The sequence below is a fragment of the Achroia grisella genome, unplaced genomic scaffold (assembly GCF_030625045.1).
Source record: "Achroia grisella isolate CSIRO2021 unplaced genomic scaffold, CSIRO_AGI_Agris_v1 utg46286, whole genome shotgun sequence".
NCBI lineage: Eukaryota > Metazoa > Arthropoda > Insecta > Lepidoptera > Pyralidae > Achroia > Achroia grisella.
This window is the reverse complement of record NW_026712873.1, coordinates 618-16,491: the sequence shown is the minus strand read 5'-3', so window position 1 is coordinate 16,491 and position 15,874 is coordinate 618. Positions and strand designations below refer to the sequence as shown.

General features: G+C 40.2%; 1 protein-coding gene across 1 annotated transcript; it reads left to right on the top strand.

Moving 5' to 3' along the window:
* Positions 1-502: 502 nt before the first annotated feature.
* On the top strand, positions 503-14,840 carry LOC131845370 (uro-adherence factor A-like). The gene is made up of 12 exons (XM_059194425.1): positions 503-637; positions 943-1,143; positions 1,849-2,025; positions 2,991-3,209; positions 3,691-3,867; positions 4,773-5,019; positions 5,751-5,825; positions 6,822-7,026; positions 7,708-7,936; positions 8,455-8,587; positions 9,252-9,371; positions 14,779-14,840. The coding sequence occupies exons 1-12, from the start codon at positions 503-505 to the stop codon at positions 14,838-14,840; spliced, it is 1,980 nt and encodes a 659-aa protein (XP_059050408.1).
* The last annotated feature ends 1,034 nt before the right edge of the window (positions 14,841-15,874 follow it).

Genomic DNA, 15,874 nt, shown 5'->3' with positions numbered 1-15,874 from the left:
CATTTCAATATGTTTACAATTTTATATACACAGTATATGCATAAATAAAAGTATAAATTAAAAACCATTGTTTTATTCATGAACCTTCTGTATAGTTTATACTAATTTACAGCTCGAATGCTCAGTGAGATTGAGATTGAGACTAAGAGTGAGACTGTGAGTGAGACTGATAGTGAGACTGAGATTAAGACTAATAGTGAGACTGAGAATGAGAATGAGAGCGAGACTGATAGTGAGACTGGTAGTTAGACTGATAGTGAGAATGAGAGTGAGACTGATAGTGAGACTGAGATTGAGACTGAGAGTGAGACTGAGTGAAACTGATAGTGAGACTGAGATTGTGACTGAGAGTGAGACTGTGAATAACCTTTAATAAAGTATCCTTTAAATGTTAGCGATGAGCTAACTGATCTGATCTCATACTCATCTTATCATCCTGCACTAGTGCCCCGCCAGCATAAAGTTTAATGCAAGCGAGTGAACCATACCATTATCAATCATCATGAGATTGAGACTGAGTGAAACTGATAGTGAGACTGAGATTAAGACTGATAGTAGACTGAGATTGAGACTGAGATTCAGACTGAGAGTGAGACTGAGAGAGAGACTGAGAGAGAGACTGAGAGTGAGACTGAGAGTGAGACTGAGAGTGAGACTGAGAGTGAGACTGATAGTGAGACTGAGATTGTGACTGAGAGTGAGACTGTGAATGACCTTTAATAAAGTATCCTTTAAATGTTAGCGATGAGCTAACTGATCTGATCTCATACTCATCTTATCATCTTCCGCTAGTGCCCCGCCAGCATAAACTTTAATGCAAGCGAGTGAACCATACCATTATCAATCATCATGAGACTGAGATTGAGACTGAGAGTGAGACTGAGTAAAACTGATAGTGAGACTGAGATTGAGACTGATAGTGAGACTGAGATTGAGACTGAGAGTGAGACTGAGAGTGAGACAGTGAGTGAAACTGATAGTGACACTGAGAGTGAGACTGAGATTGAGACTGAGAGTGTGACTGAGAGTGAGACAGTGAGTGAAACTGATAGTGAGACTGAGAGTGAGACTGAGAGTGAGACTGATAGAGAGCCTGGGAGTGAGACTGTAAGTGAGACTGGGAGTGAGACTGAGAGTGAGACTGTAAGTGAGACTGATAGTGAGACTGATAGTGAGACTGAGATTGAGACTAAGAGTGAGATTATGAATGAGACTGAGAGTGAGACTAAGAGTGAGACTGATAGTGAGACTGAGATTTAGACTGAGAGCGAGAATGAAAATGAGAGTGACAATAAGAGCGAGAATGAGAGTGAGAATGAGAATAAGAGTAAGAATTATTTAAAGAATACTTAATTAAAGGCGAGCTAGCGCTGAGCTAACTGATCTGACCTCATACTCATCAAGTAAACCATACCATTATCATCCATTAAAAATAGGACTTTATTTTTATATGAATGTACAAAAATATATATATATTTATTCTCTTTACTTAGGTACCACTCTCTAAGTAAAGAGAATAAGGAATATATATTTTTGTACATATTTATAAAGAAAAAATTAAGAGAACCTATTTTGTGCAGATATTTATTCTCTAGAACTTTGATTTAAAACATTTTTACATGTTTCATACCGTTGTAGAGTTATTTTGAAAAATAGCGTTATTCAACCCTTTTTTTAATTTCTTCATGCCTTTCGAGTCAACTTAAATTAAAATTTCTTTCTGAATATTTGCGTTCAGAAAGTGAGACTGAGAGTGAGACTGTTAGTGAGACTAAGATTGAGACTGAGAGAAAGACTGAGAGTGAGACTGAGAGTGAGACTGACAGTGAGACTGAGATTGAGACTAAGAATGAGACTGAGAGTGTGATTGTGAGTGAGAATGATAGTGAGACTGAGATTGAGACTAAGAGTGAGATTATGAATGAGACTGATAGTGAGACTAAGTTTGAGACTGAGAGTGAGACTGTGAATGAGACTGATAGCGAGACTGAGATTGAGACTGAGAGTAAGTCTGAGAGTGAGACTGTGAGTGAAACTGATAGTGAGACTGAGATTGAGACTGAGAGTGAGACTGTGAGTGAAACTGATAGTGAGACTGAGAGCGAGACCGAGAGTGAGACTGAGAGAGAGACTGAGAGTGAGACTGAGAGTGAGACTGTTAGTGAGACTGAGAGTGAGACTGAGAGTGAGACTGTGAGTGACTGTGAGTGAAACTGATAGTGAGACTGACAGCGAGACCGAGAGTGAGACTGAGAGTGAGACTGAGAGTGACACTGAGAGTGAGACTGTTAGTGAGACTGAGAGTGAGACTGAGAGTGAGACTGAGAGTGAGACTATAAGTGAGACTGGGAGTGAGACTGCGAGTGAGACTGAGAGTGAGACTGAGAGTGAGACTGAGAGTGAGACTGAGAGTGAGACTGATAGGGAGCCTGGGAGTGAGACTGTAAGTGAGACAGATAGAGAGCCTGGGAGTGAGACTGTAAGTGAGACTGGGAGTTAGACTGAGAGATTTAGACTGAGAGCGAGAATGAAAATGAGAGTGACAATAAGAGCGAGAATGAGAGTGAGAATGAGAATAAGAGTAAGAATTATTTAAAGAATACTTAATTAAAGGCGAGCTAGCGCTGTGCTAACTGATCTGACCTCATACTCATCAAGTAAACCATACCATTATCATCCATTAGAAATAGGACTTTATTTTTATATGAATGTACAAAAATATATATTCCTTATTCTCTTTACTTATATACCACTATCTGAGACTGATAGTGATACTGAAACTGATGAGTGAAACTGATAGTGAGACTGAGAATGAGACTAATAGTGAGACTGAGATTGAGACTGAGAGTTAGACTGAGAGTGAGACTGAGAGTGAGACTGATAGTGAGACTGGGAGTGAGACTGAGAGTGAAATTGTAAGTGAGACTGGGAGTGAGACACAGAGTGAGACTGTAAGTGAGACTGATAGTGAGACTGAGATTGAGACTGAGAGTGAGACTGAGAGTGAGACCGAGATTGAGTTTGAGACTGAGAAGAAGGCTGAAACTGAGAGCGAGAATGAGAATGAGAGCGAGACTGAGAATATGAGTGAGAATGAGACTGAGAGTGAGACTAAGACTGAGACTGAGAATGAGACTGATAGTAAGACTGATAGTGAGACTGAGAGTGAGACTGAGAGTGAGACTGATAGAGAGCCTGGGAGTGAGACTGTAAGTGAGACTGGGAGTGAGACTGAGAGTGAGACAGATAGTGAGACTGAGAATGAGAGCGAAAATGAAAATGATAGTGAGACTGAGAGTGAGACTAAGACTGAGACTGAGAATGAGACTGAGAGTGAGACTGAGAGTGAGACTGAGAGTGAGACTGATAGGGAGCCTGGGAGTGAGACTGTAAGTGAGACTGATAGTGAGACTGAGAGTGAGACTGAGAATGAGACTGAGAGTGAGACTGATAGTGAGACTGAGAGTGAGACTGAGAGTGAGACTGATAGTGAGACAGAGTGAGACTGAGGGTGAGACTGTAAGTGAGACTACGAGTGAGACTGAGAGTGAAACGGATAGTGAGACTGAGAGTGAGACTGAGAGTGAGACTGAGAGTGAGACTGAGAGTGAGACTGAGAGTGAGACTGAGAGTGAGACTGAGAGTGAGACTGAGAGTGAGACTGACAGTGAGACTGAGATTGAGACTAAGAATGAGACTGAGAGTGTGATTGTGAGTGAGAATGATAGTGAGACTGAGATTGAGACTAAGAGTGAGATTATGAATGAGACTGATAGTGAGACTAAGTTTGAGACTGAGAGTGAGACTGTGAATGAGACTGATAGCGAGACTGAGATTGAGACTGAGAGTAAGTCTGAGAGTGAGACTGTGAGTGAAACTGATAGTGAGACTGAGAGCGAGACCGAGAGTGAGACTGAGAGAGAGACTGAGAGTGAGACTGAGAGTGAGACTGTTAGTGAGACTGAGAGTGAGACTGAGAGTGAGACTGTGAGTGACTGTGAGTGAAACTGATAGTGAGACTGACAGCGAGACCGAGAGTGAGACTGAGAGTGAGACTGAGAGTGACACTGAGAGTGAGACTGTTAGTGAGACTGAGAGTGAGACTGAGAGTGAGACTGAGAGTGAGACTATAAGTGAGACTGGGAGTGAGACTGCGAGTGAGACTGAGAGTGAGACTGAGAGTGAGACTGAGAGTGAGACTGATAGGGAGCCTGGGAGTGAGACTGTAAGTGAGACAGATAGAGAGCCTGGGAGTGAGACTGTAAGTGAGACTGGGAGTTAGACTGAGAGATTTAGACTGAGAGCGAGAATGAAAATGAGAGTGACAATAAGAGCGAGAATGAGAGTGAGAATGAGAATAAGAGTAAGAATTATTTAAAGAATACTTAATTAAAGGCGAGCTAGCGCTGTGCTAACTGATCTGACCTCATACTCATCAAGTAAACCATACCATTATCATCCATTAGAAATAGGACTTTATTTTTATATGAATGTACAAAAATATATATTCCTTATTCTCTTTACTTATATACCACTATCTGAGACTGATAGTGATACTGAAACTGATGAGTGAAACTGATAGTGAGACTGAGAATGAGACTAATAGTGAGACTGAGATTGAGACTGAGAGTTAGACTGAGAGTGAGACTGAGAGTGAGACTGATAGTGAGACTGGGAGTGAGACTGAGAGTGAAATTGTAAGTGAGACTGGGAGTGAGACACAGAGTGAGACTGTAAGTGAGACTGATAGTGAGACTGAGATTGAGACTGAGAGTGAGACTGAGAGTGAGACCGAGATTGAGTTTGAGACTGAGAAGAAGGCTGAAACTGAGAGCGAGAATGAGAATGAGAGCGAGACTGAGAATATGAGTGAGAATGAGACTGAGAGTGAGACTAAGACTGAGACTGAGAATGAGACTGATAGTAAGACTGATAGTGAGACTGAGAGTGAGACTGAGAGTGAGACTGATAGAGAGCCTGGGAGTGAGACTGTAAGTGAGACTGGGAGTGAGACTGAGAGTGAGACAGATAGTGAGACTGAGAATGAGAGCGAAAATGAAAATGATAGTGAGACTGAGAGTGAGACTAAGACTGAGACTGAGAATGAGACTGAGAGTGAGATTGAGAGTGAGACTGAGAGTGAGACTGATAGTGAGACTGAGAGTGAGACTGATAGTGAGACTGAGAGTGAGACTGATCGTGAGATTGATCGTGAGACTGATCGTGTGACTGAGTGATATTGTGAGTGAGACTGAGAGTGAGACTGAGAGTGAGACTGAGAGTGAGACTGAGAGTGAAACTGATAGTGAGACTGAGAGTGAGACTGAGAGTGAGACTGAGAGTGAGACTGAGAGTGAGACTGAGAGTGAGACTGAGAGTGAGACTGAGAGTGAGACAGAGAGTGAGACTGATAGGGAGCCTGGGAGTGAGACTGTAAGTGAGACTGATAGTGAGACTGATAGTGAGACTGAGATTGAGACTAAGAGTGAGACTGTAAGTGAGACTGAGAGTGAGACTGAGAGTGAGACTGATAGTGAGACTGAGAGTGAGACTGAGGGTGAGACTGAGAGTGAGACTGATAGGGAGCCTGGGAGTGAGACTGTAAGTGAGACTGATAGTGAGACTGATAGTGAGACTGATAGTGAGACTGAGATTGAGACTAAACGTGAGATTAAGAACCCTTTTTTTAATTTCTTCATGCCTTTCGAGTCAACTTAAATTAAAATTTCTTTCTGAATATTTGCGTTCAGAAAGTGAGACTGAGAGTGAGACTGTTAGTGAGACTAAGATTGAGACTGAGAGAAAGACTGAGAGTGAGACTGAGAGTGAGACTGATAGTGAGACTGAGATTGAGACTAAGAATGAGACTGAGAGTGTGATTGTGAGTGAGAATGATAGTGACACTGAGAGTGAGACTGAGATTGAGACTGAGAGTGTGACTGATAGTGAGACTAAGTTTGAGACTGAGAGTGAGACTGTGAATAGAATAGAATAGAATAGAAATCATTTATTCAAATAAACTTACATTGAAGCACTTTTTAATAGTCATAACATTTTTTTTTTTAATCTACCGCTCATTCGGAATGCTGTCTCATCACAAGAAGAACAAGCAAGAAACTTGTGTGTTGCTCTTTTAATTAATTTATTCTTACTTACAATTTAAGTTTAAGTGTGTGAATACAAACCACCGATTAGCACTAATTCAATTAAATACTCAAAAAGAAAAAAATATTGAATACATAACCAACTGGTTAAACAATTAATAAGAGGAAATCAGTCATAGTGATTAGAGCAGACCAGTCCCTACAAGCAGCACCCGTTCACGAGTATGACGGATGAGCCAGCCATCACTGCGCTCGACCATATTTTAGGGAGCCCAATGACCCGGCCCACCACGCCGCCACAAGTCTGGACATTTTAGTGAGCATGACTACTCAAAAACCCAGACCACGTCATAGCTACTCACAATTGAATGAGACTGATAGTGAGACTGAGATTGAGACTGAGAGTGAGACTGAGGGTGAGACCGAGAGTGAGACTGAGAGAGAGACTGAGAGTGAGACTGAGAGTGAGACTGTAAGTGAGACTGAGAGTGAGACTGAGAGTGAGACTGATAGTGAGACTGAGAGTGAGACTGAGGGTGAGACTGAGAGTGAGACTGATAGGGAGCCTGGGAGTGAGACTGTAAGTGAGACTGATAGTGAGACTGATAGTGAGACTGAGATTGAGACTAAACGTGAGATTAAGAACCCTTTTTTTAATTTCTTCATGCCTTTCGAGTCAACTTAAATTAAAATTTCTTTCTGAATATTTGCGTTCAGAAAGTGAGACTGAGAGTGAGACTGTTAGTGAGACTAAGATTGAGACTGAGAGAAAGACTGAGAGTGAGACTGAGAGTGAGACTGATAGTGAGACTGAGATTAAGACTAAGAATGAGACTGAGAGTGTGATTGTGAGTGAGAATGATAGTGAGACTGAGATTGAGACTAAGAGTGAGATCATGAATGAGACTGATAGTGAGACTAAGTTTGAGACTGAGAGTGAGACTGTGAATGAGACTGATAGTGAGACTGAGATTGAGACTGAGAGTGAGACTGAGGGTGAGACCGAGAGTGAGACTGAGAGAGAGACTGAGAGTGAGACTGATAGTGAGACTGGGAGTGAGACTGAGAGTGAGACTGTAAGTGAGACTGATAGTGAGACTGATAGTGAGACTGAGAGTGAGACAGATAGTGAGACTGAGAATGAGACTGAGAATGAGAGCGAAAATGAAAATGATAGTGAGACTGAGAGTGAGACTGAGAGTGAGACTGATAGTGAGACTGGGAGTGAGACTGAGAGTGAAATTGTAAGTGAGACTGGGAGTGAGACACAGAGTGAGACTGTAAGTGAGACTGATAGTGAGACTGAGATTGAGACTGAGAGTGAGACTGAGAGTGAGACCGAGACTGAGTTTGAGACTGAGAAGAAGGCTGAAACTGAGAGCGAGAATGAGAATGAGAGCGAGACTGAGAATATGAGTGAGAATGAGACTGAGAATGAGAGCGAAAATGAAAATGATAGTGAGACTGAGAGTGAGACTGAGAGTGAGACTGATAGTGAGACTGGGAGTGAGACTGAGAGTGAAATTGTAAGTGAGACTGGGAGTGAGACACAGAGTGAGACTGTAAGTGAGACTGATAGTGAGACTGAGATTGAGACTGAGAGTGAGACTGAGAGTGAGACCGAGACTGAGTTTGAGACTGAGAAGAAGGCTGAAACTGAGAGCGAGAATGAGAATGAGAGCGAGACTGAGAATATGAGTGAGAATGAGACTGAGAATGAGAGCGAAAATGAAAATGATAGTGAGACTGAGAGTGAGACTAAGACTGAGACTGAGAATGAGACTGATAGTAAGACTGATAGTGAGACTGAGAGTGAGCCTGAGAGTGAGACAGTAAGTGAGACTGAGAGTGAGACTGATAGTGAGACTGAGAGTGAGACTGTAAGTGACACTGATAGTGAGACTGAGAGTAAGACTGTAAGTGAGACTGAGAGTGAGACTGTAAGTGAGACTGATAGTGAGACTGATAGTGAGACTGAGATTGAGACTGTGAGTGAGACTGAGAGTGAGACAGATAGTGAGACTGTGAGTGAGCCGAGACTGAGTTTGAGACTGAGAAGAAGGCTGAAACTAAGAGCGAGAATGAGAATGAGAGCGGGACTGAGAATATGAGTGAGAATGAGACTGAGAATGAGAGCGAGAATGAGAATGATAGTGAGACAGAGAGTAAGACAGAGAGTGAGACTGAGAGTGAGACTGAGAGTGAGACTGAGAGTGAGACTGATAGTGAGACTGAGAGTGAGACTGAGAGTGACACTGTAAGTGAGACTGATAGTGAGACTGAGATTGAGACTGAGATTGAGACTGAGAGTGAGACTGAGAGTGAGACTGAGAGTGAGACTGAGGTTAAGACTGTGAGTGAGACCGAGACTGAGTTTGAGACTGAGAAGAAGGCTGAAACTGAGAGCGAGTATGAGAATGAGAGCGAGACTGAGAATATGAGTGAGAATGAGACTGAGAATGAGAGCGAGAATGAGAATGATAGTGAGACTGAGATTGAGACTGAGAGTGAGACTGATAGTGAGACTGGGAGTGTGACTGAGAGTGAGACTATAAGTGAGACTGGGAGTGAGACTGCGAGTGAGACTGTAAGTGAGACTGATAGTAAGACTGATAGTAAGACTGATAGTGAGACTGAGATTGAAACTAAGAGTGAGACTGAGAGTGAGACTGTGAGTGAGATTGAGAGTGAGATTATGAGTGAGACCGAGACTGAGTTTGAGACTGTCTAATTGTAATGACTGGGTAATTGTTATCGATGAGCTAACTGATCTGATCTCATACTCATCTTATCATCGTCCACTAGTGCCCCGCCAGCATAAACTTTAATGCAAGCGAACCATACCATTATCATCCATTAAAAATAGGACTTTATTTTTATATGAATGAAGTGGTACTTAAGTAAAGGTAATAAGGAATATATATTTTTGTACATATTTATAATGAAAAAATTAAGAGAACCTATTTTGTGCAGATTTTTATTCTCTGCAACTTTGATTTAAAACATTTTTACATGTTTCATACCGTTGTAGATAGTGAGACTGATAGTGAGACTGATAGTAAGACTGATAGTGAGACTGAGATTGAGACTGTGAGTGAGACTGAGAGTGAGACAGATAGTGAGACTGAGATTGAGACTGTGAGTGAGCCGAGACTGAGTTTGAGACTGAGAAGAAGGCTGAAACTGAGAGCGAGGATGAGAATGAGAGCGAGACTGAGAATATGAGTGAGAATGAGACTGAGAATGAGAGCGAGAATGAGAATGATAGTGAGACTGAGACTGAGACTGAGAGTGAGAGTGAGACTGAGAGTGAGACTGAGATTGAGACTGTGAGTGAGTATGTGAGTGAGATTGAGAGTGAGATTGTGAGTGAGACCGAGATTGAGATTGAGACTGTCTAATTGTTATCGATGAGCTAACTGATCTGATCTCATACTCATCTTATCATCGTCCACTAGTGTCCCGCCAGCATAAACTTTAATGCAAGCGAGTGAACCATACCATTATCATCCATTAAAAATAGGACTTTATTTTTATATGAATGAAGTGATACTTAAGTGAAGAGAATAAGGAATATATATATTTTTCCTACTCGTGAACGGGTGCTGCTTGTAGGAACTGGTCTGCTCTAATCACTATGACTGATTTCCTCTTATTAATTGTTTAACCAGTTGGTTATATATTCAATTTTTTTTTTATTTGAGTATTTAATTGAATTAGTTCGAATTGGTGGTTTGTGTTCACACACTTAAACTTAAAAATGTAAAGTAATAATAAAATTATTTAAAAGAGCAACACACAAGTTTCTTGCTCGTTCTTCTTGTGATGAGACAGCTTTCCGAACGAGCGGTAGATTAAAAAAATGTAATGACTATTCAAAAGTGCTTCAATGTAAGTTTATTTGAATAAATGATTTTCTATTTCTATTTCTATTTTATACGACACGTCAATGGATACCTATATACACGTCAGTAATAAAAAAACTTTCATCCGCTATTTTATTTTACCCATTTAAGGGTAACATTTTTACAAACTTTGTCATATTCATTTATATTTAATCAACAGCCTCAAAAAAAAAATTATCCCCAATTTATTTAAGGGTAATATTTTTAAAAACTTTGTATGTCATATTTAATCTGCTCGTTCTTCTTGTAATGAGACAGCTTTCCGAACGAGTGGTAGATAGAAAACAAATTGTTATGACTATTCAAAAGTGCTTAAATTAAGTTTATTTGAATAAATGATTTTCTATTCTATTCTATTCTATTTATATTTAATTAGCAGCTTCACAAATAAGTTTCAAGCTTCTAGCTTCAAAAATGTCAATTCTCCATACAATCTTTCATCCCCAATTATCTCTATCTATATCAATTATCTACCCCTTACAACCCTTTTTTCGCATTAAAAAGTAGCCTATGTTCTTTCTCAGGTTCTAGACTATGTGTGTACCAAATTTCATTTAAATCGGTTCAGTAGTTTTGACGTGAAAGCGAGACAGACAGTTACTTTCGCATTTATAATATTAGTAAGGAGTAAGGATAGTGTAAATCAAAGTCGCTGTCGCTGTCCGTCCCTATGTATGCTTAAATCTTTAAAACTACGCAACGGATTTTGAAGCTGTTTTAATAGATAGACTGATTCAAGATGAAGGTTTATATGTATAATACATGTACACCCGTGCGAAGCCGGGGCGAGCTAGTAAAGTATAATACAAACAATAAAAATGCAAATATACTTGTATAATAAATCATTTTTATTGAATTATAACGACATTATTAAATAACAAAAATCAATTTACAACACGATTACATATAAAATTAGAGTTGGAGGAAAGTGTGAGCCACTCTCCTTGACGGGGCGACGCGTTCTCGTTTCATTTACATTAGCCAGCTGATTATTGACCAAACAATCTTGTAATGAGTGTCACACATTTTAGAGGGAGCTTCCTTATTGGATCTCTTTCTGTAACGAATTCAAGACACGTCGACCCGTGGTTTCATCATATAATGTTACTAACAATTCTCATTTGCAACTAATGAACAACAATGAATAGGTTTACATATATTTTATTACTTTATATAATCAAAAGTATCTGTTAATAATTTCATAGAGATTATATAATCTTGCCCAGTTCTTCTCAACTGAAGTAGCTAGCTGAACTGAACCGTAGGGATGATAAAAAAATATTAATCTTAAAATAAATAACCTTACATCATATTATAAACGCGAAAGTTTGTGAGTCCGGATGGATGTTTGTTACTCTTTCACGCAAAAACTATTGAACGGTTTGTGATGAAACTTTACTGTAATACAGCTTATATATCAGACTAATATATAGGCTAAAAATGTCAGTAGAATATTAAATATAACGTGCACAAGCGCCTGAAAAGTTAAACAATTAAGAGTGTATAAAACCGAGGTTCTGGAGATCAGCAGCGTTTGTACTTATTGAATGAAATACAGTTATGAGCTTACAACCGTATATATATTGTAATGTGTATAATCTAAGTGCCTAAATAATTTTTTTTTTTTCGGACTACTCCAATGCTGTTGGCCGTAGCTGGCCTTTACAGCTTCATCGGACGTTATGGGGCGAGTGCAGATGGCACTCCAAACCCGCGGAAGGACTTATGGAGCGGCTGAAGGCCAACTCCTGCCCGACGGATACCACTTTAGTCCGAGGGCACCACTAGGGGTTCGAACCTCGGCTGAGGCCGTCGTAATTTCGATCCCCGTTTGAATTGGACGGGGGATCGATCGGAGGGGTGCCTAAATAAAAAATTACATATCTATATAAGGAATAACAAAAATATCTTATTAGCGTGTTTTAGAAATATGTATGCAAAAATACAGCGCCATCTAGTTGTACTAGTATAAAACTATTTTGACTCGAACAAAGATTTTAAGTTTGAACTTAAAGACTACTTATTAAATACACACAAAATTTCGCGTTTATAATATTGAAGAATAAGATTTCACCGATGTAATTGCAACTTAACTTACAGACTGCATCTGCAACAGACATATACATTTTTAGTCTGTTACAATTGAGAATTGTTAATAACAGCATTACATAAGCTGTCGATCAGGAAGGCGGCGAAACGGCACTGCTACCTATACACCATAATTACTAAACCTACTGGATATATTTGAAAAGTGTAATTGATAAATTGAGTATTACGCTCCTTACACACGGGGCCAGTCCTAATGAATATAGCTGAAATACATGAAACTGAATCAGTCAAAGAAACAAAGTGAAAATATACTCAATAGTTGAAGCGACTGAAACAAAGTTAAAATCTATACATATAAATAAAATTGGAGTGTCTGTTTGTAATATTGACATAACCGTTTTTTACTACATGCATATGAATATAAATAGGGTACATACACCAAAAAAACCACTTCGGTCTGTCTCTGAAATGGCTGGACCGATTTTGACGGGACTTTTTTGGCAGATATTTAATGTAATAAGCAGTAACTTAGGCTACTTTTATTTTAGGAAACAAAGTTAATTTCCACTCGGACGAAGTCGCGGGAACAGCTAGTATTAAATAAATTTATTACGTTAATGTACAGTTCGTATAAAAATCTCCGTTTCGGAGGAGTATGGGAATGAAAACTGACACGAGAATTTTATATATAAGATATATATATATATATATCACTTTGTTTCTTTGAAAAAGCTATTCAGTTGCAATAATACCATGGCTGGATTTAGCTTTGTATATTCTAAATCAGAGATTCCCAAAGTGGTCTATATCGACCCCCAGGGGTCTATAACAAACTGCAAGGGGTCTACAACAGCTGTCATCTTGTTGTTTTTACTTTATGTTTTTAACACTAAACTTTACTACAGTTAGAAATACAAAAAATCAATACCAGATAAGAATGGGGGGTCTACCCAAAGGGGCCGTTCAAGTATTACGTAAGCACTATAGGGGGGCGGGGGGTCTTTTCTTTACTTATTTTGGATGACATGGGGGTGGGGGAGTCTGTATGATGATTACGTCATCGGTCGTAATTTACTTTTTTACACGAATGGCAACCCTCACATTGTCTTTGTTAAAAAAACAATACATTAATTGAGAAATGTTTACATAAGCATGGGGGGAGGGGTAAGAGCTTTGCTTACTTTTGCTGACAACGGGGGATGAGGGGTAAATAATTGTGATAAATCTGCTTACGTAATACTTGAACAGCCCCAAACCCGAAAAATATGGCAAGGGGTCCACAACCCAAAATTTGGGAACCTCTGCTCTAAATGTATGTAAAAGAGCAAGCCTGAAGAATAGATTTAGCAGCGCCGCGCTGCAGTGGGTCCAGACTTAAAGATTCAACAAACAGTCCATTTATTGTAACATAACCGAAACATGACGGGATGCACCGCTCTCCCGTGTCCCGTCGTAAAATCACAATACTTAATAATAAATATTTACAAATTAACACGAACAATAGGTTATATGTAGAGATTATATTGATCGTAAGAGTACCGCGCTATGACTGGCGGAAGGAGATTTAGTGTATGACATCAATAGTTACTTTTAAACTTTCGTGTTTAATATACATTATTTAAATTATTAACCGGGTCTTAACACGAATAATTTTACATGGTGTAACAGCGATGCAATCTACATTGACATCGCTGTTACTCCAGTCAGCTCGTGACCACGGCGGTGAGGTAAATAACTTTATTTGCCATAAAATTATTCGTGTTAAGACCCGGTTAATAATATAAATAATATGACATCAATGTTCATACAGCTATGATTATGTAACCATATCCAAAACTGATACGTATAATAGTAAATCACGGTATCTTACCACGTTTTATATTTATTGAGTCCCCGATATTTATAGCTTCAACCGACATGATAACGGGTAAACAGAAGAGCAGCAGTAGATGGTAAATAATGGGGTTTTTCAAGAAGGGTATATTAAGGTTTCTTAAGTGTCGGCAACGCGCACGTGACACCGCTGGTGTTTCAGGCGTTTATAGGCTACGGTAACCATTTACCATCAGATGGGCCGTATGCTTGATTGCCACCATCGTAGTATAAAAAAAATCTATGGGTAATCAAATGCGTCTACCTTCACACGTCTTCGTTTGTTGCTACTATTGGAACTCGCTCGATATTCATCTGTACTCACAGTATCTTCGCGTACATTTAAACACATTTTGATCACTTTTTTATATTTTTTAATTAAACGTTTTAAATGTACGTGAAGATACTGTGAGAATATCGAGCGAGTTCCAGCAACAAACGAAGACGTGTGAAGGTAGACGATATTCATCTGCCCGCAAAATTTATTTACCATCTACCCACTGTACTTCAGTTTTCCCGTGATCATGGCGGTTGAAACACTGCCGAAATATCGGGAACCAATATAAATAATACGTGGCAAGGTCCCATGATTATTACTAATTATATGTATAAATAAAGCTACCCAAACTGTTTCTTAATTCAAACACGTTGTTATCGCCAACTTCGGGACTATGTACAAATCGTTTGATAGTTGCAATAACGCTCCATGCAAGTTTGGTAACTGAAACTGTCAAATCGATCTTATATAATCGCATAAATATCAATCACATCACGTCTCTTAACAAATGTGTTACATAATCAACAGCAGATGTTAGGATAGTGTACAATATTTTAAAGGGCTCTAATAGACATAGAGAGGACGCGGCGCGATGAAACATCGCACCGCACCGCACCGCACCGCATCGCATAGCACCCAGTGGCGTAGTTAGGTAACCAAGGGCCCCGGGGGAAAAAATGCGACCCCACTGCTTAGAGGGGGCCCTATATTATAGTTTTATTAAAACGCACACATCGCTGTCCGTCAAATTGACAGCACTGCCAACCCACAGAAAGAATTTAGGGAAATTTTGAAAAGTTCAGTTCGATCGAGATTTTCTGGTAAATATTCGAGGGCAATATGAGCTCGAGGACCCGGGGCACCGGTCCGCCTAGCCCCTAGGTAGCTACGCCACTGATCGCACCGCACCGCAACAACACCTGGTGGTATAAGGGACCGTGGAGTTTAGAACTCGAAGCAGCGCTGCAGGTTGACGTACTTCTTGAGGGCGTGCGGCAGCGGCAGCTCCTTGACGGCGCGCTTCATGCACAGCGAGAGGCGCACGCGGCGAGCGTCGTCCTCGTGGTGGCGGGACCGCTGCGGCGGGCGTCGTTGCGGCGGTGCGCGCCGTCCGGTTCCGCCGTCCGTGTCCGGCGCGCCGTCCGGCTCGATGCCGGACTCGCGCGACCTGGACGACGAGCGCGCTCTCCGGGCCGCCACGGGACCTCTTCTGCCGCCGTCTGCGACCTGTGCGTACATTATAAGATTAGACAACACTATACGTTGGGGATATTCTTAAGATACATAGATCACTAGATCTTAAGATACATAGATCTAGTCCCTCGATCCTTCGGACGGTGCGGGTAAGAAATTTGTTCACTGGTGAGGTAATGGAGTGATTGGTTTTAGGGTACAATGGGACTGACATGTACTTAGATGGTACAAAAGTCCCTAAATTTAAAAAAAATAAAAAAAATCTAGTCCCTTATAAATGTTCTACGGCAAGTGCTATTGTTATATATAGAATAGAATAGAATAAAATAGAAAATAATTTATTCAAATAAACTTAGTTTAAGCACTATTGAATAGTCATAACAATTTGTTTTTTATCTACCACTCGTTCGGAAAGCTGTCTCATCACAAGAAGAACGAGCAAGAAACTTGTGTGTTGCTCTTTTAAATAATCC

Bases quoted from the DNA above. Each gene is read 5' to 3' on its own strand.
- LOC131845370 (XM_059194425.1), top strand. From the start codon at position 503: ATGAGATTGAGACTGAGTGAAACTGATAGTGAGACTGAGATTAAGACT. The intron at 2,026-2,990 runs GTGAGTGAAACT...ATTGAGACTGAG, and splicing joins GTAAGTCTGAGAGTGAGACT to AGTGAGACTGAGAGTGAGAC. The intron at 3,868-4,772 runs GTGAGTGAAACT...ATTGAGACTGAG, and splicing joins GTAAGTCTGAGAGTGAGACT to AGTGAGACTGAGAGTGAGAC.